Raw genomic sequence first — 27,147 nt, forward strand, 5'->3', positions numbered from 1 at the left:
ACCAATTTGGTCTTCTTTTGCTTATATAAAATCACTCACTTTCAGCTAGATCATTTTCATTGGCTTTCAAACCTGCTCAAAATGTAAACAACAACAAACAAATCTTTCTTAAGTCCACATATCTTTCTAGCAACTTCTCTTCCTTTTGGCTTTACCCCTGAAACATCAAACTTCTCAATTTTCCTCTAGGCTCACCACCCTCATTTCTTCACCTCTCATTCACTCAGTAACATATTTCAATCTTACTTTAGCCCCCATTACCACACTGAACTAGCTCTTCCTGTTAAATTCATTGCCCATTTTCTGATCTTTATCCTATTAGACCTGCCTGCAACATTTAGCATAGTTGTCCCCACCCTTCATCCTGAATCTAGTCCTAACATCCATTGTACAACACTCCTTTGAATGTCTTCCTCTCTGCTCTTGTCCTCATTTGAAGCTTCACCTCTTTTTATGTGCCAATAAATACCGGCACTTCTTGGGGCACCTAGGTGGCTCACCTGATTAAGCGTCCAACCCTTGAGTTTGGCTCAGGTCATGATCCCAGAGTTGAGAAGATCAAGCCCCACGTTGGGCTCCTTGCTGAGGGTGGAGCCTGTCTATTCATCTCACTCTCTGCCCCTCCCTGACTCTCTCTCTCTCTCAAAATAAATGAATAAACTTAAATAATATATATATATTGCCATTTCTCAAGGTATCCTTTTCCTCTCTCACTATATTCTCTGTTTAGGTAATTGCATCCACACTTCACCTTCAAGTCCATTCTTTCAGAGGTAGCTCACAGAACTACATCTCCAATCCAGACCTCTCCACTCAACTTGACTCTTATCCAATTGCTTATTCAACAGCCCCATCTGAATGTCTCAAAGCAATGTTTCAGAATGTCTCCACATGTCCAAACGTCACCTCATGCTCTTGTTCCACAGATCTGGTCTTTTTTCATGGGTCCCTGTAGCAGGTAAAAGGCATCACCCTCCATTCAGTCACACAACAGTCATCCCAGAAGGTCATTCTTCATCGACAATATTGCTCAATTATCCTATCCAACTGATCTCAATGGATCATGTTGTTGTATAAGTTTGTCAATGGCAAAAAGTAGCCCATAAGAATCTTTATAAAAGGATTAAACTCAAACTTTGATTGTGATCTTATGGTATTTTTTTCATGTGAAGAAATCCATGTGTATGTCATGTGTTTTGCTTTCCCCCCAAATATATTATTATATTGATAGAGTATCTTACAATACATTGTACCTCACAAAGAAGTATTTTTACATATGGGAAACACCTTGAATTTAAAAACAAGGATTGCATACAGGCCCCTATACTAAGAGAACAGCAACACCATATGGAATCTGACAGTAACCATCATTCAAACCTTCTCATTAATGGTTTAGTGAGGGGAATCACAGCCCCAGGAGGATGGCCCAGAGGGCCTGATGCCTGAGAGTAGGTGTGTAGAGTGAACTGCATTTTGCAGGCCACATAAGCACCCTGGCACCCTGGGATCCATTGTGGGTCTGGGACGTGCAGGAGTACACCCAGCCACCAGCAGAAACGTCTGGGGGACATACCTCCACACCAAACTCCACCCCGCTTCCAAACAGATTTACTTACCCATAAGGCAGGATCTCACCAGAAGTCCTTAGCCGTGCCATCTATGGGAAGTCCGCTGATGATAGATACTTGGGAGACCCACTGAGGTCCTGTGTATCTTTCCTGGTCATGGCCAGAAGGGGTCTGATGCAAATGGCCTTCCCTGTGCCAGCTGCACATCAGGAGTGCAGCGCTGGGAACCGATAGCTCCAAGAAGATGGGTTGCTCTGCTGAGGTGCCCACCTGCTTGGGCAGGTGCTTGCAGGCTGCACTGCACATGTGCAGGTGGCCCCACCATGTGTGTGTCCAGGCTCCAAAAGATCCTTCTGCTGTTGGCAGTGGTGGAGGGACAGTCACGGTCACAGGCAGGGACTTATGGGGGACACACTGGGCCACCAGACTCCATATGCACAAAGTTGAGAATCAGGTACTGTGGGCTCAGGTGTCAGTTCATCATCACTCAGGCCTGGGACAGATCAGTTCACACAAACCAGGAACTCTTTTCCTAGGTATTTTGTGTAGGACACATAAGCCTGGTGAAAAATCACAGACTGCGAATCTCCCTTAAAAAATTCTCAGTCTTGGGGCGCCTGGGTGGCGCAGTCGGTTAAGCATCCGACTTCAGCCAGGTCATGATCTCGCGGTCCGTGAGTTAGAGCCCCGCGTCGGGCTCTGGACTGATGGCTCAGAGCCTGGAGCCTGTTTCCGGTTCTGTGTCTCCCTCTCTCTCTGCCCCTCCCCTGTTCATGCTCTGTCTCTCTCTGTCCCAAAAATAAATAAACGTTGAAAATAAATAAATAAATAAATAAAAAATTCTCAGTCTTCAGACAGTCCTCAGCAAAATCCAGATAGCAATCCATTCCTATGAATGTCAGAGTTCCTGACATAACTTCTGGTGCAGATGTTGTTCCCTTACTACTGACATTGTCATCCACAGTTTTCCCATTTCCAGGGTCACAATAGTAAAGTGAGTAAAGAAGAGAACAAACACCTTTCCTCTCATCTTGTCTTCAGGCCATTAAACAAGGCTTCCTTTTATCCAAGTGTCTGTAATACTCCTAAAACGTTTTGTTGTTTTTTAAAGATTTCTTACACTTCTCCTGTATCTCTCTTTTCCTGCATGTGGAATTAGGCTTGGTTTTCCTTTCAGCCAAATCAGAAGTTCAAGTTCACTTAACTATCATTGCCTTATACTATGCTGAGAGCCATTCCTCCTGGACAAGCCCTAGTCAGTGTCTCTGATTAAGTTTGTACCATCATGCTCTCTTAGGGTAAGTTTTTTTACCCAATCTAATTGAGCACCTGGATGTTGGCTTTTCACTGCTGAAGGATGCTGAAGGCAAGCTTTCAGTCTCAGGTGTTTGCTCATTGGGCCCCAAACATCTTCCCATTAGCCTCCTCAGATGTGTCTGAATCCTTAGTGGGTGGCCATCGCCTAGGCTCTTGTACTTGGAACCTCTTGTACTTATCTATAAAATAAGGATAGTTAAGCCATGGGGTGGAAATACTAAAGCTGAAAAAAACTGAGATGTCCTCATCTATTGTGTTTTAGACTGCTGCTCACAACCTGTTAGTAACATGAAAAATCAATTTAGTGGCTCTAATCAGTATTTGTTAAGTTTTTAAAACAAGCAAACCTGTGCACAGCACCTAGCAAGAAGTATGTCTTTATCATGAAACTGTTTCAGCTGTGTGCACACACCTGTGTATACTGGGTCATGATATAAATTTATTTTCTTACTGATCGACATGAGTCTTTGTAAATAAGATTAAGAGTTGGTCTAGATCAGTGGTTCTCACACTGCGGTCTCTACACAGCAGTGTCAACTATTATCTGGAAACTTATTAGAAATACAAATGTGAGGGGTGGGTGCTTGGTTGGCTCAGTCAGTTAAGCGACCAACTTCGGCTCAGGTCATGATCTCACAGTTTGCAGGTTCGAGCCCCGAACTCGACAGCTGACAGCTCAGAGCCTGCAGTCTGAGTCGGATTCTATGTCTCCCTCTCTGCCCCTCCCCACTTGCACTCTGTCTCTCTCTGTCTTAGAAATAAATAAACATTAAAATAATTAATAATAATAAAAGGAAAGAAATACAAATGTAGGGGCCCCCTCCCAGACCCACTGAGTCAGAACCTTTTTGGGTAGGGTGTATATCAGGTAATTCTGATACACATAGAAGTTTGAAAATCATTGGGCTCTAGATAATTTAGCCTTTCTCAATCACAGAAGAGATCTGAGCCCTAGAGAAAATGATTTAGTGAGTCTTTTCTTATTTCTCCCAAATATGGTACATAGAAGGTATTCTAGATGCATAGGAGAAAAGCAAATTATTATATACGCTGGATGCCTTAGGGCATTAGGGCTTATTTCTCTCTTGGAAGTGGTTGAAAAGGACTGGTCTAGAATAACGTGCCATGATTCTCTACAGTTGTCAAATTTATGTGACTTTATCCAGATTTTCCAAAACATAAAGTAATCCAACACAAAAATTTAAATACAATAATTTCTGCTTAAAATATACTTTATTCTTATGTCTACTGTGTTTGTAAACCATGATCCCTTTGTGATAATAATGAAATTAACTCTTAACTATAGAGAACAAACTGATGGTTATCTGGGAGGAGGTAGGTGGGAAAATGGGTGAAATAGGTTATGGGGATTAAGGAGTGCACTTGTGTTGATGAGCGCCAGGTGATGCATGAAAGTGTTGAATCGCTATACTATACACCTGAAACTAATATGACACTGTATGTTAACTAACTGAAATTTAAGTTAAAACTTTAAAAAAGGAAATAAGTAGATAACTGTTGTTAAGTATTGGAAACTAAGATTGCTGAGGACATTCAAAATCAGCCTGTTTGTTAATCTAATCATAATGGTCATATTGACAAGCTCTCCTTAGGACAGTGATTTACAGCCCTTATTCTGCGTTAGCCCTATTTTCTTCACAGCACACCCCCAATCAGTATCTCTCATCACAATGCTGTGATTCTCCTGGGGACTCATGCCAGGAGGGAGGCTTGAAAAATCTCCTTGAAGACTCTAATCCTCCACACCATAGAGAATCACTACACTAGGATAAGAGACAAAGTTGCTAATAACAATCTAAATCAGCAGAGAACATATCATCCTACCAGAATAGCCTAGTTTTAAATAGGCATTGACTGAGTTCCAGGATGATACAAGAGCTCAGAGCATAATTCATCGTTGTATACTTATTTATTCCTGCAAAGAATCACTTTATTCTCTCAAAAGAAAGCAAAATCTGGTCATGAGAAAGGAAAAATTTTCTTGTCAATAAACTAATCAACATTTCTTTATGCCTATTGTGTATGCATCAATGTACTAAGCAGTATGTAGGACATGGATGGTTTTATAGCAACTGGGTAGAAAAGATCAGAACACATTAAACAAGCAACATAAAAATATAACATTAGTATATGTTAAATTACGAAGGACTAATTATGAAACTATTTGAAGCGGTTTTTAAGAAAAATAGATTTCTAAATCCACCCTGCAATGTTGACCTAAAATGTATCATAGGCAAGGCCCAGGAATCTGCATTTAAGTTAGTTATGATAGTCAATAGTTATGCTAGTCAATCAAGTGAGGCACCATCACCTTAGAAATTCACAGAGAAAAATTCATTTTAATTGGTGCAGTGAGGGAACACCTTCTTTGTGGTGCAGTGAAGCTGAGCTAAACCTTGAGGATCTGGTAGAACGTGAGCAACGTAGCAGAGAGAGCAGAGGGGATCTCTGGGCACTGATCTAGAGCAGGAATGTTACCTGGGACAGAGCATTACGGAATCTTTGGAAAGTAGAGAATGCGTCCCTAAAGCAGGGAAGGCTTCCCCCAAACTGAGTCTTAAAGACTGAGCTGCCAGTCAGAGAATAAGGGGTAAGGGGATTCCAGGCAAAGGACACCACCTGTACAGAGTACAGAGGAACAGAAGTGCAAGGGGTATTAAGTGAATAGTAGAAGTTCCACGTGACTACCGACAAGAATCGAAATACGCCACTCCAAAATATGCCACTTTGGCATTCAGATTACTTTGAGCTGAAGGAATTTGGAACACAACAGATGCAGAAAGAAGTCTTCTCTAAACTTCCATTAGCTGACTAAAAACAAACTTCCGAGAAACTAGGCCTGCCGTAAACACCACCCCAAGAGTTTTATGGCCGTGAAGAAAGTTGGCACCAAGGTGGGACTGCACAAAAAATCCTTACTGAAACAACCCTTATCTTCCAGTAGTTTCCCCATAGACTTATCTTCCCACAGTTTAACACCCCTAGAAGCTCAAATCCCCTCTCTGTGTTTAGTTGCTTCTCCACCATTTATCACCCATTGTTAAAATGGTACATAAACTCTCAAATCTAACTACCTTTTTGGGGTTTTCACTTCTTTTCTGCGAAGCACCATGAACATAAAAAAATTTTTTTAAAGTAACATCAATAAAAATGTGTATGTCTTTTTTCCTGCTAATCTGTGTTTATCAGTTTAATTTACAGGCCCCATTCATTAACTAAGAGGGTAGAGGAAACATTTTCCCTCCCGTATACTAGAATAGGCAGAGGAGGAAGGAGCAGAGGCCTATGAGAGGTAGGATAGGAGAAGTGATCAATAGCATTAAGAAGTAAAAGAATAAAATAATTGGAAATTACAAACTCACAGGAGGGCAAGTAAATTGCTGGGTGTACGTGTATATTATACATTTCCTGAGAGGATCCAAAAACCATGGAGAACTGGTAGATTCACGTCCCATCTACAAGGGGCAACCTTCTCAACCAAGCCAATCATTGCTTCGATGGGCAATATGAGCCCAGTGCTGCCAAGTTACCTGATATATGTTTTCTTTCTTTCTTTCTTTTTTTCTTTTTCTTTCTTTTTTTTTTTTTTCTTGGAGAGAGGGCACAAGTGAGTGAGGGGCAGAGATGGAGAGGGAGGGAGAGGGGGAGAGAGAGACAGAGAGAGAGAAGTGGGGCTCACCTGAAGTGGAGTTTGTGCCCACCCAAAACAAGGCTCGTGCTCACCCAAAGCCAGGCTTGAGCTCACCTGAAGTGGGGCTTGAGCTCACCAATGCAGGACTTGAACTCACGAACCATGAGACCATGACCTGAGCCAAAGTCAGATGCTTAACCAACTGAGCCACCCAGTCACCCACCTGATTTATGTTTTCAAGAAAAGAGCGATCCAGATTGTTAGATAATATCTCCAAACTATTATATGACTCAAAAATATTGGGCAAAACAAAACAAAACAAAACATAACTCAGGCTGATATGGATACTAGTTTATTACCTCTGGGCTATAGTCCAAAAAAACTATTTACTGCACTCAGATGAGACCAGTATCTGTCTGGTTCACCATGTGCCTGATTTACAGGCTGGCAGGACAGGGCAAGTAGGCTGAAGTATCGTTGGAGAGACAACAGAAATCAAATTTGGAGCTTTTGTTCAGAAAGATCTGGTTATATCTTTATCTATATCCTCCATATATCTATATCTCTTCCTCAATTTAAACACAGACAACATATTTTTCTCAAACTTTGTAACATTCTCTAAAAATTGCCTGACTATATACTAACATGGCCAGAAATGTATACTAACATGTACTATTCACAAACTGAAAATATACTAACATCGCCAGAGGCATGATTTGAAAACAAGCATTCTTTATTAGAGTATTTGAGAGATACCTGGCTGGCTCAGTTGGTGGAGTATGTGACTCTTGATCTTGGGGTCATGAGTTTGAGCCCCATGTTGGATGTGGAGCCTACTTTAAAAAAATAAATAAAATATAAAAAATAAAAAAGTAAAAGTATTTGAGACCCTACAAGGTTAATCCTAGATGCTAATATTTTACTGTGAAAGCACTGTTTTACTGTGCAAGCTGACAAGGATTGTATTTAGTAGCATGTACAACTCACTTCGTAAGCAACATGAACAAATCTATGGTCTTTCTTATTTTCTCCTTGTTGCAAGGTTATTCTAAAGGCAAATTCATTAAAACTGGAAAATGCTGTTATTTCTCAAACTCTTCTATTTGAGAAAGAAAAATTACTTATTTTAAGTGCCTGTTTAGTCAACTCTTAGAAATCATTCTTTGACAAATGACAAACCTTGTGTTCAAATTTGTACCTACTTCATTGCCATTATCCAAATTACCCTTGTATAGGTTCTATAAGTAACTTTCTTAAGAATCTCAGCTGCATAAATTTTTAACTACTACATAATTCAAAACCTCCGTTATAATAATCTTTAAGATTATGACATAAAAAGATGTTCCTCTGAAAAACTGAAATCAGTTTTCATTTCAATTTTCCCCTCTGTATTTTTTTGTCACAAGTATTACATATGATTTCTATTTACTCTTTTCAAGATTTAGAAAGTCTGGTCTTTAAGATCCTTCAAGATTTTTACTCTCCAGGAAAGACAATGTGGTACACACAATGAACCCACCAAAGTTATCTGTGTTCTAATTCTCAGAATGTATTCATATGTCACTTTACATGCAAAAAGGGACTCTGTAGATGTGGTTAAATTAATAATTTTGAAATTGGGAGATTATTTTGGATTATCTGGGTCCTTATAAGTGCAAGAAGGGGAGGAGACTAAGAGTCAGAGAAGTTGCCATGACATCAAGGAAGCAAAGATTGGGGTGATGTGATTACCGAAAAAGAAAAAGGGTTATAAGCCAAGGTATGAGGGCAGCTCCTAGGGGCTGAAAAGGGAAAGAAAACAGATTTTCCCCTAGACACTCCAGAAGGAATGCAGCTTTCCTGATTTCAGGCCTGCAATATCCCTTTTGGACATTCAACCTCCAGAACTGAAAGATAACTAATTGATCTGTCTTATTTAAAGCCACTAAATTTGTGGTAACCTGTTACAGCAGCAACAGGAAACGAAAACTGACAGTAACTAGGCCTCTTCAGGGATAGACACTAGGAGCATTTTTAATTAGTATTTTACACTCTTTCTGGGTACAAGTCTAATCAAAGGTTACCAGCATTGGTAAATAGCCCCCATGCCTCCTCACAAGAGCACCCACAACAAGTCATTATCCAGCCTCTAGCTAAGTACCTTCTACACAGAAAACTCATTTCTCAAAGTTTGAGAAAACTCATTTTTCAAAGATACTTGATGGACTTCAGATACCTCTAAGTATTAGAAAATTCATTCTTGTACTGATCTGAGGCCAAAACCAGGGCTCCTTAACTCCTAGATCAGTGTTCTTTTCATTCTATTAAATTCAGCCTGAATAAGGTCTTTAGATACCCAGTTTAAAATACAATCAATTTCAAAATAAAATGCACAAGATTCCTAGTAAATCTTATAGAAATTATGACAACATTTACTTTTTTGTTTTGGGAGAAAGGCTAAGTGCGAGACGGGGAGGGTCAGAGAGGAAGAGAGAGAATCTTAAGCAGGCTCCGTGCCTATCATGGAGACTGTCTTGGGACTCGATTTCACAACCATGAGATCATGAACTGAGCCAAAATCAAGCGTTGTTCACTTAACCAACTGAGCTACCCAGGCACCCTGACAATATTTACTTTTTCAAGCATTGTTTTCATTGCAGCAAAGTTCATTATAAAATTATTTTTATAAACTATGCTGGCTACTTTCCATTTAAATTAATGATTTGCATTAGAGAAAAGAAGAAATTCAGGGGAGTCATCATTTGCTCACTCACTAATATTATGTGCTACAACTTACATCAAGCAGTGAGTCAAAAATGAAACCCTTTGGTGCCTGGGTGGCTTAGCTGGTCAAGCTTCCAACTCTTAATCTCAGGGTCCTGAATTCAAGCCCTGCCTTGGGCTCAGCGCTTGGCATGAAGACTACCTAAGGAAAAAAAAAAAAAAAAAAAAGAATGAAACCCTTTCTTTCGCCAATTGATTTTGCATTAAACATTACTTTTAGTTAGCACCTTGAACAACCCTACAAGAACAAATAAGTATTCCATTTTCATTATAATTAGGTAACTATGTACAACACATAGATGCTTAAACAAATTCTACTAGCTACATGTTCCTATTTTTTCATATCCTATATATGTCCTTATTTAGTCAAATAAGAAGAAATATGAATTCAGATATGACTCAGTATCAAAATCCTTACTGGCCTTACTATTTTTAAGGATCATTAAGCTACTGAGTCTTAGTGTCATCGGTAAAACGGGTGTAATACTTACACAACCTTATAATGATTGCATAAAATAATATGGATCAAGGGAGTAACACCATGTCAAACATACCAAAGGCACATAATAAATGTTCATTCCTTCCCCCACTCCAGATGATGCAAAATAAGGGGAAGAGGGGCAACTGGGTAAAGATAGGGGCATGTATCCATTAGACACAAAAATGTTGAGAACTACAAAACAAAATTTGCTGGCAGTGTGGAAACTCTTTAAAGACCTATACAATTCAACATTATACCAATACATGTTTAAGTGTAATTTTCTAAATATGCCGTCACTTTGAGAACAATTTTCTCATTTATCAGTAACTTCTACGTACATGCCCAATCAATAACTGCCTAAGAATCATAACCCATAGTGAACTGAATGTCACACGGAGCCAAATGTCAAAAACAATGATATTACAACAAAAAAGTTTATTCGCTGTTTAAATTGCGTGGATTTAAATATATACTATTCTATTTGATACGGAGTAAAGCCCTTCCCCCGCACCCCCGCCGCCTCCTTAAAATAAGGCGCCTGGGAATAAAGGTCTGGAAAGGGCTTAAGAAATCAGGTAGAGAACGCACAGGGGGAATGAAACAACTTTCTGAATTCCTCCTTGTCAAGGGAAAGTTGACGCCTCTCTAAACCTGGAATAAAGCTACCGCCGCCACAGCGAAATCAAATGGCACGCTATCTGGCGTTCTCGGCACTGGCCCGTCTACGCCTGTCCTAAGGAATTGGAGTTTTCCCTTTCCTCATGCCCCACAGCTCAGGCGAGAACACGCCAGCATGCTGCGGGCATCCACCCGGGTGACACCCTGGGCTCCCAAGACTCCGCTTCACAGCCAACACCCACCAAGTCCTGAGACGCCACCCCCCCAAGCTCCTCCTGCGCCCATCTCGCTCCAATATTCGCACATGCGTACACCCAATAAAGAGAAGTTAGAGCGCTCCCCCCCCCGAGGTAGGTCCCCACGCCCAGCTGCCACGCAGCCAGTCCTCCTGCCCTTCTTCGGGCCACCGGCTTCGCTATTCACTAATACGCATGTGTAACATGGTGCCGCCCAGCACCCCTTTAGCCGGCAGGGGTGGGGCGGAGGGCGGGACCGAGTTTCTTGCGCACGCTCCGGGCATGCGCAGTGCAGCGGTTGAGGCGCCAGCTGTCGACTTGGAAGTTCCGGGGAGGCGGCGCATGCGCGAGTGTACGCGTTGCCGGCGAAGAGGGGAGCCTGACGACTCGGAAATTTGAATACCACAGTAGCATGGAGTGTGACCTCATGGAGACTGACATCTTGGAGTCGTTGGAAGATCTGGGGTAAGACTGCCAGGGTACGGGTCTCCTAAACCTCACACTGCCGGCCCCCGGGAACACCTCCTCCGCCCCAGTCGGGGACACCTGCCTTTGCACGCCGCACCCGGTGGCTCCTGGCTGTCGCCTCCATATGGCTCCGGGACCCCAATGCCACGTCCACTGTCTGCCCTGCCGGGTCGGGGCCCTCCTAACGCGACGACCGTAGGCCTGCCCTGTGCTCCCTGCAGCCGAGTTACCCGCAGCGTTTGTCAGTCATGCGTGTCATTGTCTGGGCTCTGGGTTCTCGCCACCCCCCTCCCCGAGCTTCTCTTCTTGCTCCCCATCGTCTTGCCCTACCCCCTCACTCTGGAGGTTGCCAAAGTTGATTCTCTTTTTTCCTACTCGTTCTCCAAACTTCTGCTCGTGTCCTGAGCCCCTGCTCCTACCCCACCCCATTTTCTCTCAAAAAAATCTCCTTTGCCCAGTCATCTCTGCATGCACTCAGGCTTCCCTAAGCCACATGCCTGCATCCATTCCGCTAGCCACCTCACTTATGTACCTAACCTGTCACCACCTTCATGGGAACCACTTGCTGTTTCCCCTGACAGTGACACTCTACTTCTTTAAGCCACCATTAGTCCCTACCCTTAGAGTCCTCTTCAGCCACCACATCCCCTGCATGTTTGTTGTGCATTTTGTCTCTTCTTACAGTTACCCAACCATGATTTAGTATCTAGAAGCTGGGAATAGGGCTTCTGATCTCTCTGGGTCACTGAGATCAGTGTACTCTATTAAAACTTGAGAATTTAGAACCTTTTGGACTACGGGTGGTTCCAGAAATAAACTGTGGAATTACATTATGTGTCTACAGGTAAATGGTGTCCAAAAAATACAGATTTAGCTAGCTGTATTTATAAAATAACAAGTCCTTTGTCAAAACTCTCCCCAAGGGTGTTCATGATATGGAAACCTTTGGGGGAACCTTTCTTTAGGAAAGTCCACCGACGGGGCCCCTGGGTGGCTTAGTCGGTTAAGCTCTGACTCTGGCTTATGTCATGATATCATGGTCTGTGAGTTCAAGCCCCGCATCGGGCTCTGTGCTGACAGCTCAGAGCCTGGAGCCTGCTTCAGATTCTGTCTCCCTCTCTCTGCCCTTTCCCCACTTGGGCTTGCTCGCACTGTCTCTCTCTCTCTCTCTCTCTCAAAAATAAATATTTTAAAAAGTTAAAAAAAAAAAAAAAAGGAAAGGAAAGGACACCATGAGGTTCTCAGAGTCTGCCCATTTAAGTAACTTGCTGTCCTGGTAGAAATTTTGGGGAAAAGAATTGGTGGTGTTTATCTTTTTTTTGTTACAGTGAATTATCATTGTCTCTCTCTTTGGAGCATGCTCTGAATTTTCAGAATATTCCAGGCTTTAGGGGGCTTATTTCTTTGATTAGAGTATAGGTAAAAGTCACATTCAGCAAAATGGTCTCTTTGGCAGACATCTCAGACTAAATTGATTGCTCGCATATGAATCCATTCATTCAGTAAACATTTTTAAGGAGCACTTGTGCTCTGGGGCAGTGTTGGGCTGATCATTTACTAGCCCAAAGTGAGGTAGAAGAGAAATTCACACTGTGAGAAAATGCTGTGAGAACTGAGGACGAGGGTCTCTTTACACTTGGAAAGCAAATAAAGTCCCAAAAGCTTCCTAGAAGAAATGACACTTAAGGTTAGCATTGAAGGAGTAGTAGACTGAGGGAAGAGAGCCTTATTTAAATGTAGTCATTCTGCTTGGGTAGATGTTGCCTAAAGAATTGATGATGGATGCTATTTCTTCCCATTATTGTTCTACCCTTTTCACTGTATTTTCTGGAGTACTAAAAAAGTAGTTGTTACTGTAATCATTGTAATCAAGTAAACATTTGAGATGGGTTGTAATGTACAGCCCATCAGATTGAACCATCAGATTTTCTAAAAACTTTGCTATAAATTTTAAGCAAAACTACTGAGTTTGAGGACATTCAGTCATTAAAATTCAGGCCTAATTGATGGACATGTACGTTTAAAGGATTCACTGAGAATTATTACAATTTAAATGACTATCGTTTATCTTTAATCTGGCACACAGTATAAATTCAATAACCATTTGTAGAATAAACTAACAAATTCTAAATGTGTAACACAAGGAGACATTTGTAGGCCTAGTCTCTATATTGCAGTATCTAATAATTTGTGGGTTGAATCTAGATGCCAGACTATATAATCTCACTTTTTGTGTAAGGTTTTTTTCCATTCAATTCAGTGTATAAACACTTAAGTGCATTTTAAAAGTACCAAATTGTTGTCATTTCTCGAACATCTCTGTATCTCCAAACTTCAAATTAAGCATACTTAATGTTCATCTTTAATAACAGTGTTTTTATCAGTATTTCACTTAAAAGATAAAATAATCTTCTGAAGAACATATATTTTAAAATTGCTTTGAGAATGACAGGATCTTTGGTTCTAGTTATATTCTAGGCTGGGGTTCATTATTACTGTTGTCTTTTATGAATATGTGAACATTTAATAATATTTTAAGATTATGCTTGAATCACTTAAAAAGGGTTAGGATTCAGATGCACCAGTTTGCCCAGACATCAATTTGCCAGCAGTTATTCATGTTTTAATAAATCCAGACATTTCTTGAGTACTAGTATGTCTTAATAGTCTTAACTGTCATTAAATATAGAAAAAGCAAATAATTGATTCACTGACAAGTTTTTGCTTTTAAAGAAAGTCATTAAAAAATTACCTAATTCATTTCTGGAAAAATTTCTAGAAAAGATAACCTAAGTTATATTTCTGAAATTGTAAACTATAGTATAATGAGCTATCACTTTTTAATGTTTTAATTTCAATTAAGTTAAAGTAAGAAAATCTTTGTACAATAAGAGCTTTCAGTGAATGGATAGAAGTTGACATAATTTAGTAGTGTATATGATTCTATTAAATACTCCTGTGTATTTTGAAGAATTGAAATGCAATTACCAAGTAGCTTATTTTTCTAATCGATTTTGTTAGATTAAAATTAAAAACTTAAATTTTATTTTCTGTAAATTTTATTTGTATTTGCAGGTTTAGAAGTTGGTTCTCTAACTACAAATAATACATAGATAAATTGTATAAAATATTAGGTGTGATTTTATATTCTTCTGAAGTATAATTTTTTACTTACCAGTTACAAGGGTCCATTGTTGGAAGATGGCGCTCTGTCTCAGGCAGTCTGTGCTGGAGCCAGTTCCCCTGAGTTTACCAAACTCTGTGCTTGGCTGGTGTCTGAATTAAGAGTGTTCTGTAAACTAGAGGAAAATGTGCAAGCAACTAACAGTAAGTAAACATTCAGTTTTAGGTGCAAAACATAAAAGTAAAATTGGGGTATTGTCAGTTGAACATTATTAGTAGTAAACCTGAAGTTTTAAGTTTTTTCTAAGTGTAAAAAGAAAAAAAAAACATTAAAAGTTGAAGTTAAATGAAAGTTGAAAAGATCTTATTACTGAGATACAGAAATGGGAGACAAGTATTGCATATATGAACTTTCCATTCTTTGTAAAACATGACTTGTGAGCTCTTAAATTGGTGGCTAGAACTCAAAGTTGGAATGTTTTTCTTAGGACCACTAGATTCCAGGAGGACGTGTGGCATGTAAAGTAAATGCATTAGTTCTTTTATACATGGGAAGAAAGAGAACACTTGAAGAAGTTTTCTGTATCGCAGAAATGTATCACTAGATCCACCACAATCAGATGCAGCACCATCAGATTTACGGTGTTGAGAGCTGTTTTATACTTGCCAATTTTGTTATTGTATTAGCACTACTTTGTTTATTCTGCAAAAGAGACAGAAGCTTGGAACCTAACACTACACCATCTGGCTCCCTCCTACCATAGGTAAACCTACAATGGGAGACAAAGATAAATGCCTACTTGTTAACCTACGCTCATGGAGAACTATACACATACTCCCCACCCACACCCGACACAATCCCATTTGAAGAGCTCACGTTTTTACATGTTTAGTATATTTAATGTGCACATGTTAGTTGCAGCCGTTTCCAATTATTAAGGACACTGTAGCGTAACAGTAATGATAGCATGGCTTACATTTATTGAGCATTATGTTCTAAGCATTTTCTATGTGTTAACTCATTTAAAACCTGAGGCAGGTTTTATTGCTCTTTTATACATGAAACAAGAAAGCACAGCTAGGTTAAATGCGTTGTCTGAGGTCACACAACTAGTGCATGATATCACCAGAGTTCAACCCCAGCAGTCAAGATTGGGGGTCAGTACTCTTAATACTGCCTCTTGGCCTCACATTTCAGAGACTATAGGAACTTGTGAAAACATGTATACTAGATGATAACTATAACCTGGAGCCCCTTTCAAAAGAAAACATCTCATAGAAGCCAACATACAAAACAAGTAAAATGTACTTATTTGGTTGAAGTTAAGAGGGAGTATGTTTAACACAAGTCTCTCCTCCTCCCTGGCTCCTTGTAAAGGAGTTATTTGGAATTTGAGTTTACAGAACAGTTTGCAAAACAGTAATACAGCCTTCCCATTTTACAGATGAGAAAATGAACTCAGATCAAGTGATTCAGAGTTTGTTGATTTTTGCCCCTGTGTGATAGAAAGCCATTAGAAAGAATGGTAAGGAAGAAGGGGCACTGTTTTTCCTTGGTTCACGAGATAAACTCTGTACTTAACGTGTTATGGGAATACAGAATTACAAGTCATGTTTGCTAACTTCAGATTTAATCTCATTGGGAATGTTAGGCACAAATGGAACCACTGGAGGTTAGTACAGTAATTCAGTGCTCCACTTTATGGTTCACAGCAGGAGGAAATCAGTGAGCGCAGCAGCACTTGGGGAAGGTTCTATCAAGGACCAAGACCACTGGGCTTTGATGGGCAGGTGAGGTTTGATAGATGAGAAGCACATAGAGGGCATATCAATCGCAGGGAATAACTTAAATGAAGGCACAGACATGGAAATGAGTCTGCCTGTTCCTTCGACAGTGAGGAGACTGGCGTGGCACAAATGGAATATTTGTGGAGGTAGAGGGTAACTACTATATATATGTCATAGGTACTACTACATAGCAGTTTGCAGGGAAGGTAAAGTGGAGAAGCCGTGAAGAAGAATCTTTAAGGGCAGACAGATAATTAGATTAGGTGAGGTAGAAATTAGGAAACCATTAAAGATTCTCCAATAAGGGAATAACCTAATGAAAACTTCTCAAGAACAGAAGTTGGCAGTGGTGTGAGAAAGGAAGGATTTAGAAGTCAAAGTAACTTGTGTTAGGAATATCCTGTTAAAACTTTCAACTTACATATATAACTTTTATGCTAATAAGAAAAACAATTTTTATTAAACAAGGTTATCTTAATTCTTAAAAGGCCCGAGTGAAGCTGAAGAATTCCAGCTTGAGGTGAGTGGGCTACTAGGGGAGATGAACTGTCCATATCTTTCACTGACATCTGGGGATGTGACCAAGCGCCTTCTCGTTCAGAAGAACTGCCTCCTTTTGCTCAGTAAGTTCATAGCTACTAGAATGTAGCTGTTATTTTTTATTCATGTTTTCTTTGACTAATAAACTGGCTGTTTACTATTTCATTACGGATTGAAATCAGAATGCTACATATTTTAAAGAAAACTATTACATTTTCAACTTAGAAGCTAATCGTGGTCCTGTGCACTGGTAGCAGCGTTGTTTTGTAATTACTCCTCTTTTATCATTTAACTTTCCTGGTACTCGAAGTATTATGCTTCACCTAATGTGACCGTAGGTAGTGCCCAGTATTCAAGTGTGTGATCATTAAACCTTAGCGTTCTGGACTGGAAGCACATTTTAAGACAGACTAGGAAGGTAGTGTGGGAATAATGAAGATTTTTTAAAAAAATTAAAGTGTTGTATATTGTGGGTATTTCTTTGTGGCTGGGTAATTGGGGGTTTTGGTTTTGTTTGTAAATCTATCAAATTACAATGTAAAATTTTCTGGAATAGTATTTGAATTTTTCCTGCACTTACTGATCATTCTGGGAAATAAACTGTTACAAAAACTTCTTTCTTTCCATGTTTTTTGTATACTAACTACGATTTCTTTCTTCACCCTGAAAAACAGTAAGTAGACTCACAAATTTTATTGCCTTAAGTGAACCCTGCAGTAAACACAGCCAGTAGTCTTAACTCACAAGTTTTGTAGCATCTGAGACACATTTAGATTAAGCTTTGGTTAAGTGAATATTATAGTTCTTATTATGACATAAATAGGTCGGGGTTTTTAAAATATTGTCTTTATAACTGTGGTTTCTGAATAATATGACAGCTCTAATTTTGAAAGTTCAGTTTTTTAAAAATGGTGTTCGTAGCCATTATACCAGACACTGAGTTATTCCAGAATCACTTTCATAATTTCCCCTTTGTTGAATGATTTTTTGGGGGTGGAGGGGGGTATACACATAAGGTTAGATACTGCTTGAAATACTAATACTGCTGCATGTAGTTCTTAGGTGTGCATTCAGTATCCTTCAAATTGTGCAATTTCTAGAACTGGCTCAGCCACAGTGTACTCACTCGTTCTTCCTTTGTAACACTGCTTACCAAAACCTAGTATTTGGCACTCGGGATATGTTATCTTACATAGGAAGATAAGAACTTTATGGAAAGCTTAGTAATGATCATGAATAACTAATGTTTTCAAAGAGCTAAGAGTTTGGCCTTTTTAGTGTTCATACTTATAATAACCACTTTGAATATAAATCTTTATAAAATGCCTTTGACTCTTTCCTGTTTCTTAAGCAGACTGCACTGAATATTATTTTGGACTCGGGGTCATAATTTATAGACTTTAATTTTTTTTTTAATGTTTATTTGTGAGACAGAGACAGAGCATGAACGGGGGAGGGGCAGAGAGAGAGAGACACAGAATGCAAAGCAGGCTCCAGTCTCTGAGCTGTCAGCACAGAGCCCAATGCAGGGCTCGAACTCACAGACCATGAGATCATGACCTGAGCCAAAGTCAGAGCCCGACTGAGCACCCAGGCACCCCTAGACTTTATTTTAATGTGCTATCAACTCAAACGCTCCTCAGTAATATACAACTGTTTGCTTCTCAACTAAATGACTAAACCAACTAAAGGTTATGCTGCTCTTGGAATTCATGCACATATACATTACTCCCTCCTCTATCTTTGCTTCTGCTGTTTCCCCTTTAAAATATTCCCCTCAGTTTGTATTCCCTCTGTCATGCTAGTATTTATGTACATGTGCTCATTTTCTTTTCGCTCTGTATAAATATTTCTCATCTTTCCAAGTATCAGTTGTCACATCTTAATGCTATAATTTTACTTCTCCAGCACCCTTGAACTTCTTAATTTGAAGCTTTTAATATATTGTGTTCCAAAGGGGAATATAACCAATCTCGTTAGAATTGTTAGTAGACTAGATTTTGAATGAGTGGCTAAAAAACTCTCCTGTGTCCGGTTAAGAAGTTTTAGCTGTTCATTGCCTGTCTGGTTGTCCAATTATTTCCCTTAGGTAAAATAAGTCAGATATCGGAGTTCTTAATAGATGAAGAATTATTCATCTTTTTATGCATATATTCTTTATTCCTAACTAGATTGCCAGTAGAGATCATCTGTTTTGTTTTGTATTATATTTCCAGTACCCTTCCTAGTACTTTGAACTTCAGTTACAATTAATGTTTTTTTTTGATGGGAATTGTATTGGTGAACTAATTTTATGGATGCCTGAGCTATGTTGTTCCAAATTTGGAGAACCAGTTTATTAAATCATATGATTTTCTAGAACAAGGGTTGGCAAACTTTTTCTTTAAAAGGACGAGGTGGTGAATATTTTCAGCTTCGTAGGCCATAAGGTCTTTGTCACAACTCCTTAACTCTGCTGTTGTAGCATATACCAGCCAGAGAGGTTATGGAAATGATCATGGTAGTGTTCCAGTAAAACTTTATTTAGAAAAACAGTGGTTATTTTCATGACCATGGAGTTTTACTTTTTTGATCTTTTAACTCATACAGTTTGCTGTATGGAACACATTAAGATTTTATCAAAACCATTTAGAATGACCTTTCCAGCAGCTTGGCTGTTATTTATTGTTCTAGCATAACACCTTGGGTATAGGAAATGAGATACCCAAGCTGATCATTCTTTGGTATTTCTCATAGGACTTAAGAGCCCTATGGCTTTTTCCAAAATGTCCAAAAATGTCTTTTTCCAAAACTCTCTAATGTCAGAAGGTTCTCACTTTGTCACATAACCGGAAATCCTGAGATCCAAATGATTATTAATCATCTTTCATAAAAATTTAAATGTCCTTGGGAAGGTTAAAGAAATAAGAGTGAATATTTTATACGTTCAGTCACCTGAAGCAGATTGCAGCCCTCATTATACCTGGCTGAAATCAACACATGAGGGGATGATATTGATACAGAAGGACTCTGCCAAGGAAAGCTTAGAAAGTTCTGTTGATGTTTTTCAGGGGAGTTGGGGGGAGTAGGGAGAGAAGGAGGAAGGTAGGGGAAAGGGAATATTGAGTAGATCAAAGATGGAAGAGGGGTTTCTTTAGACAGCCAGAGAAGGGGGCATTAGGCTACTGGAGGCCGTGAGAAAGGATCTTTGGGGAATTTCGTGCCTTTCCCCTTTTGTAAGTTAAGTTTTTATTACTTGAAAATGTTTTATGCCAGTTCTGAACAGACTACCTAAGTTTTGGAATGTAAGAGAGCAAGAGAGTTCCATCACTGCTGCATGTCAGTAGTGAGAAGTAAAAAAAATAACCAGTTTCAACTGTTGCTGAGGATTGCCACCTGCCACCTTTGGTAAATTTGTTAGCAGATGCCAACCCCTGTTCTGGATAGTGGGATAACACAGATCCAGATTTTTAGATGTGATCTACCTTGTTACTTTGGTTTCAAAGAAGAATCACTTATTTTAAATCACCCTTTAAACATATATTGATTAAATACCTGAACTACAGAACCAGTTTATATGTTATGTCATTTACAGGTAAAAATGGTTTTCTTTTCTTGTTTTTATCCATTCTTGCAGCTTTAAAAGTTACGTATCACTAGGTCTATAGAGTTGTGACTCCAGACTTATGACTATTAACTGTAGCTGTATCTCATTTTGAAATCTTATTTTGTTTACTTCAGCATACCTCATCTCAGAACTAGAAGCTGCCAGAATGCTCTGTGTGAATACTCCTCCAAAAAAAGCTCAAGAAGGAGGCGGTAGTGAGGTCTTTCAAGAGTTGAAAGGCATATGTATTGCTCTAGGAATGTCCAAACCTCCAGCCAATATAACTATGTTCCAATTCTTCAGCGGGATTGAAAAAAAAGTAAGACCTTTAGTACCAGATTGTAGTGTATTAAAGGCATAGTCCTACATTTGTTTGAAATGAAGCAAGTTAATTTCTCTAAATGGGAACCTAATGTGCATATTATTGTTACTAAATGAGTTTTGGGTTTTAAATCCTAGATACCTTAAAGAGAAATTAGTGTTTTACTATTTTTTTAAACTTGTGAGCATGTTTCTTTTTCAAAAAGGAAGCTTTACGCTTTGACTTATAAACTGAAATAAGCTAGGTATAATGTAAAAAGAATTAAGACTTAAGTCCTTTTTAAAATTTTATCACTGAACTTTGAGGCAATTAATTTTTAAGGTCTTTATCATTAAATGTTATCACCTTCCTTTCCATTGACTGGACAGAAAAGGATGTCAATGTTTTTGGTTTTTTAATCCAGTCACTTTGAGTCTTACATGTTTCAGATGGCAAGCTAGGTTTGTTGACCACTACTAACAACCTAGTATGTGAAAATAAGTCTGTGAAAATAAGTCAGAATTATTTTTATGCCACATGTAATCTACAGTTAAGAGGTTTTAAAAATATAATTGACTAGGAATAAGCAATTTTAATAAATATAAGAGAATGGTATTTGTTATAGCAGAGTTATTCTCTGTATGCATATCTGCTGGACTCTAAGAATTGGTACATTTGCATTGTGGGGTCCGTGGACACCATGATGCACAAATTCGGCTGAACTCTACAGGGGAGCAGCACTGTATCCATAGTCTATATTTTCTGTGTGTTCATTCTTCCATTCAGCAAATACCCATTGAGTGCCTACTGTTGTCAGGCACTGTTCTAGGTACAGTGAAGGAATCATGCTTCCATAGGCACTTGAGGAGTGGGACAAGTGAGTGTCTTTATCGTGTGGGTCTTGTACATTTCAAAACATCCTCCACCTTTGCCTCTGTCAGGAATCTTCTTTTGATGGCAAGATATGATGGGAAATGGGAAGATGAGGAAGATATGTTTTACTTTTAGATTTGTTTATTCATTCATTTATGTGTTTGTGTCAGTTAAAGGAGACCTTAGCAAAAGTTCCACCTAACCATGTGGGAAAGCCTTTATTGAAGAAGCCAATGGGACCAGCCCACTGGGTGAGTAGCAGTCATCTTGAGTAAACTCGGTAAAGAACCATCTACCTCTCTCATGGTGTTGACACTTAACAGTTTGTGTTGTTTAAGTTATGTTTTCTGATATGTAGTATCCTAGCTGGACGTTCTCAGAATCAGTTTTGTGAGTCTTAAGATTTAGGCAGAATAATTTTATTTGTGTATGATTAGAAGCACTTACCTCATAATTTGTAAATATTTCACATAGCTAGTAAAAAATAAATTGCAGTCGAGTATGTTTCTAATTGCCAAATGGGTTGCCTTCAAGCCAAAAATGTCACTGGGCTAAGCTTCACACAGTGAAATATGGGAAGGCTTAATGAGAATTCTGTGCTTATTCTTTATTATGTTTTGAGACATTGTTTTGCCTATTTTTTCATCAACTTACTATAACTTTTAGTACTATATCAAGTAATTTGTTTTGTGCTAAGTGCTGGGGAATTAATTGGTTATGAATGAAGCAGACACAAGTTTCTGCCCTCTTGGAATAGGGGGTCAAGCAGATTTAAATTCTAACTGGTCTTTTAAATTTTGTTTTTAGGAAAAGATAGAAGCAATTAACCAAGCCGTAGCCAATGAATATGAAGTTCGGAGAAAGCTGCTAATAAAACGTTTGGATGTCACTGTCCAGTCTTTTGGCTGGTCTGACAGAGCTAAGGTACATACTAAATAATTTAAAAGAGCAGAGTATTTATAGACCTGATCCTTAAACATTCCTAGCACAGGTTAGCTATGGTGGAGACTACAAGAGAAATGCATAGGAGACACATACAGGAATTTTTCTTCAATGAGTTGCTGAGTAGCAACTCTTCCAGCTATTCAGCAATAATGAAGAAAACATTTTTTTCAGGCTTTTCAATTTTTTTTTTTTAGCAAAACCGTATGTTTTAGGCCCTACTAAGAGTACCCATTTGTAAGAGAAATGGATAGAGTATTTAAAAATCGCTAAAATAATAAATTTTGAAATCACTTGTTTGCTATACTTAAAGCTAACAATTTGTTACTTAAAGTGAGAAATGCTGGATTTAGCAAGACCAGATATTACTGTGCATTTATAGAGAATTGGAGAATCTGGTAAGACTTCAGTTTTACTTCAGATTAAATGAGATAATCCAGGTAAAGATCTTGGTCATTCAACAGATATTTATTAAATATTAAATATCTACGATCAGTAAGCAGAAAGAAATTGGCACACTTGACTAATTTGACCTCCTTAGAACCCTGAAGTGGAGCTGATCCTTGAATTTATGGGGAGATTGGTCCAAATGTGTATGAGGTATTCCCTTAATAGTATATTCCTGTTTGAAAACAGATTTTTTTTCTGAATTTTAGTTAATTGACTCTGAAATGGTTTGTATTTAGTTCTCTGGTTATTTGTTAATAATATGTTATTTTCACCTGGAATCTTTAAACCTTAGCAAAGCCCTATTTGGCTGCTACATTGTTGGGGTAGATATTTATCAACTTACAATTCTTCAGTGTTGGAAAGGGGTCTTAGAGATCGGTCTTAATTCCCCTCATTTTGCAACTGAAAGAAAATGGAGGCTTTGTCTGAGACCTCACAGCTACTTGGTAGCAACACATGGAGCAAATGGTTCTCTCCTGTGACTGTTGTAGGAAATACCAGAAACAATCATTTCACTCTCAGCGGGGTCCATGCACTTGAAACAAAAACCTTGCACCTCTTGTAGCTAGAAAACCGTCTACTGACTGATGTCAGTGCACTGACTGAGGCACTGACAAACCGCGGTCCTGAGTTTGGCATCGGCATGACAGCACAGGGCATCCTGACCCTGTGTGTTGGAGCTGCTGTTTCTCTCCCCATTTTGGACATCTCTAAAATAATCATGTTTAGTCTAAGTGATATTTAAGATCCTTTTGAACCATAATACACAGTGATTTTACACACTATATTAAATGTATTGGGGAAGATCAGCATTGTACAGATTACTTACACAAATCTTTTTTTTTTGTTTCCTCTAACGGAATTTAGGTACTGATATCTCATTTTGAAACTTGGTTTTAAATAACTTCATAGAAATTACTTTATATGCACAAAATGAACTTGTTTCACATAATGAAATTTATGTACTTGTATCACTTTGAAATTGCATTTTAAATCAGTTTTATTTGCAACATAAAACTATTTTCTCAAAAGTGTTTGTTTCCATTCAACAAACAGTGAGTCGAGCACTTACTGTAGGTACAAGTGGCTATAAAAAAGAAATACAAGACATTCAGGAAACATTCCTCCAGACAAACTATGGAATGACAATCTCTTTATCGTTTTAATTGTTAAAGAAAACTTTTTCAAATAAAAAGTCACTGATCATCCCACTGTTTTAACCACAATAGCTGTTTTCATTTTTAGTATTATCTCCCTTTTGTCTATATATACAATCATAACAAACTTTTTTACATTCTATTTTTTCACATAATTTAAGCATTTACCGTCCATATTTTAAGAACTGCGTATAACTGACACCAAATATTATGTCTTTGTGCTATTTTACTGTGTACCGTACTTGTAACTGTTGCTTCCAAAATTTAGTAGATTGGAGATTGTTGTTTCTCACATTTAGATTAATTTGTCTTGGAAACATTTCTTACATTTGTTTGAACTTTACTTTCTTGTGTGTGAAATTTCTCTTTATGTCCTTTGCTCATTTATCTTTTGCAGTCTTGTGTTTCACACACATCTAAGTGGCCTGCCCCGGTGTCCCAGTTTCCCAGTGTTTTGTCTCTCAGGAGCTGACAGTTTTAGTCATTAACTTATCCTTCTACTAAATGGTTAATGTACACCTTTTTTCCTTATTTATTACTTATAATAGAGGAAAGTATTACACAGGGGGATCACTTTGGAAGAAATGTGTCCTGTTAACATAATTAGTACAAATTAATCATAGCTAACATTTTTTCTCATTGTAAGTAAAGATGGGAAAATTAAAAAGCAAAATTACTGAAATGGTTTACATCCTTGTATCTACGTAGATAAAACGAATATATTTGATCTGAGACCAATGGCAGGGGGGAGCCTTTTTACCTTTTTGGCCCCACAATCCTAAAGGGAAGCCCCTTGACCCTTTGTATCTCCCTCCTAGCCACCTCCCAACATTATTCTTTGCTCTATTAGCAGGTCTCACAGTTGTATCTTCAGATAGTTATTGACTAGGTTGGAGCAGTGGTGAGTATAATGTTTCTCCTCCAACCTTAAACCTAGTAACATTATCAGACATTTGGGAAGTCTTGAACATATTTAATATCAGTGTTTCTTTTTCATTTTGAAAATTGACTTTTGTCTTTGAACACTTTGTTTCAACAGAGTCAGACAGAAAAATTAGCAAAGGTTTACCAGCCAAAACGCTCAGTCTTATCTCCTAAAAGTACTATTTCTGTCGCCCACCTTCTGGCTGCAAGACAGGACTTGTCGAAGATTTTAAGGACAAGCAGTGGCTCTATAAGAGAAAAGACTGCCTGTGCCATCAATAAGGTGATTAAAGTATCTTCACTTTTATTTCACATACATTTATTTCTATTTATAAAAATACAGCAGTTTAAAACCTCTTTCTTACCCCATAGGTGTTGATGGGCAGGGTGCCTGACAGAGGAGGTAGACCCAACGAAATTGAACCTCCACCTCCAGAGATGCCACCATGGCAGAAAAGGCAAGATGGCCCCCAGCAGCAAGCAGGAGGCCGAGGAGGAGGGAGAGGTGGTTATGAACATTCCTCATATGGAGGACGAGGAGGTCATGAACAAGGAGGAGGGAGAGGTGGACGTGGTGGCTATGACCATGGTAGCCGCGGGGGAGGAAGAGGAAATAAGCATCAAGGAGGCTGGACGGATGGAGGGAGTGGAGGAGGAGGAGGTGGCTACCAAGATGGTGGTTATCGAGATTCAGGTTTCCAGCCAGGTGGCTATCATGGTGGTGGCCACAGTGGTAGTTATCAAGGTGGTGGTTATGGTGGCTTCCAAACATCTACATATACAGGAAGTGGTTACCAGGGTGGTGGATACCAGCAGGACAATAGATACCAAGATGGTGGGCATCATAGTGATCGAGGCAGTGGTCGTGGAGGGAGAGGTGGTCGTGGAGGCCGGGGTGGACGTGGAGGCCAGGGAGGAGGTTGGGGAGGAAGGGGGAGCCAGAATTATCACCAAGGGGGACAGTTTGAACAGCACTTCCAGCATGGAGGTTATCAGTATAATCATTCTGGATTTGGACAGGGAAGACATTATACTAGTTGAGGCTACGGAACCTTACATTTTGCTAGAGCTCAAGTAATAGAAACTTAGTTTCAGAATTCTGAGTCCAGCATCAATTTTGAATTAATGTGAGACCACAGGTGGCAGGCAGATTCCTGCTTGGCATAAGTATTTGTAGGTCTTCATTCAATTCTGTTTTTGTTTTTTTTTTTTTTAAGGACTTACATAATGCAGTTTGTTTGAGAAACATATACAACCTCTCTCCTTTGTATGAAGAATTTTTTAAAAGGTAATTAAAATTGCCTTTAATTGACCAGTAGACTAATTCCACAGTCAGAACACGTGTACTTTTTGGGGAAGAAATTACTTGAATAAGTAGTTTTCAAAAAGCAGTTTTGAAAATGAGGATTCTCCTAGATTTTTTTAGATTTACAACTAGGAAGGCTTCCTCATATTAACAGTCCATTTATATGTGTTTTCCTTGAAGTATTCTAATGCCTATTTTCCAAGCACAGTTCTGCCCCGATTGGCTTTTTATTCAGAGAGATTATGCCACATTTGCTTCATGATAGGACTTTGGGTCTGTTCCTATTAAATGAGCTCTTCTGCAGATAGCACATTCAGTAGCCTTATTCTTTTGATGGAATACTGTACCATATGCTCAACTCTGAAAACCTTGAACACGGCCAAAATCCGTAAAGATTATAAAAGCAAACTAAGTTGTGAACCTATAATACATGTAGGCATTTATATAGTATAGCAATTCAAACTGACCTGCATCCATTCAAAACAAGTTCCTCCTTAAACCTTATTTTTACTTGAAATCTGTTAGAAGAAACAGCAAACTGAAATTTGTTTTATGCACGAGTTAATACCACTGGCTCAGCAAATACAAAATTAGTTTGCTTGGGGCAGGAGACTTTTTTTGTAATGGAAGAAATGCACTACCAAGTAAGAGGACAGATTTTTGCTTAGTGCAGGAGGCCCTTTATTATTGCTGCAGAAAACAAAAGCCTGGCTGAGTTGATGTTTTACATTCTCCTTTACTGAAATCTACATGAAGCTTCGGGCTGGGTTTTTGTAAACGTAAACATTGTCAAGCTGTGAAAGAAAATGGCTGGAGGTGTGCTTTGTGTGAAAGGTGAGCAATAAAGTATCTGTATGTTCTCTCTGGTTTGAGTTTTCTTTTAGCTACTTTTAAAAACTGAATTATTGTGGATACTTGTTTCCAGCTTAAGAGCTAAGAGTTTGTTTCCCCAAAGATTATTGAGTGTTTCTTTAAAACATAATTTTCAATGAAAGATAATCCTTACCCTAAGGCCATAAATAATTGAAAAATACGTATTTCCAAATTTACCTTT

General features: G+C 38.8%; 1 protein-coding gene across 1 annotated transcript; it reads left to right on the forward strand.

Annotated features, from left to right (window-relative positions):
• The first annotated feature begins 10,952 nt into the window (after positions 1–10,952).
• On the forward strand, positions 10,953–26,953 carry FAM98A (family with sequence similarity 98 member A). Its single transcript, XM_047853665.1, has 8 exons — positions 10,953–11,100; positions 14,282–14,430; positions 16,503–16,637; positions 20,275–20,459; positions 21,485–21,565; positions 22,122–22,238; positions 24,903–25,070; positions 25,160–26,953. The coding sequence occupies exons 1-8, from the start codon at positions 11,048–11,050 to the stop codon at positions 25,826–25,828; spliced, it is 1,557 nt and encodes a 518-aa protein (XP_047709621.1). The 5' UTR covers positions 10,953–11,047; the 3' UTR covers positions 25,829–26,953.
• Positions 26,954–27,147: the final 194 nt, after the last annotated feature.

The sequence above is a fragment of the Prionailurus viverrinus genome, chromosome A3 (genome assembly GCF_022837055.1).
Source record: "Prionailurus viverrinus isolate Anna chromosome A3, UM_Priviv_1.0, whole genome shotgun sequence".
Taxonomy (NCBI): domain Eukaryota; kingdom Metazoa; phylum Chordata; class Mammalia; order Carnivora; family Felidae; genus Prionailurus; species Prionailurus viverrinus.

What these genes read in the sequence shown, in the direction of transcription:
- FAM98A (XM_047853665.1), top strand. Translation starts at nt 11,048, where the DNA reads ATGGAGTGTGACCTCATGGAGACTGACATCTTGGAGTCGTTGGAAGAT. An exon ending in GAACTGCCTCCTTTTGCTCA is followed by an intron (nt 16,638 to 20,274) that starts GTAAGTTCATAG and finishes TGTTTACTTCAG; the next exon opens with CATACCTCATCTCAGAACTA. An exon ending in GCTGGTCTGACAGAGCTAAG is followed by an intron (nt 22,239 to 24,902) that starts GTACATACTAAA and finishes TTGTTTCAACAG; the next exon opens with AGTCAGACAGAAAAATTAGC.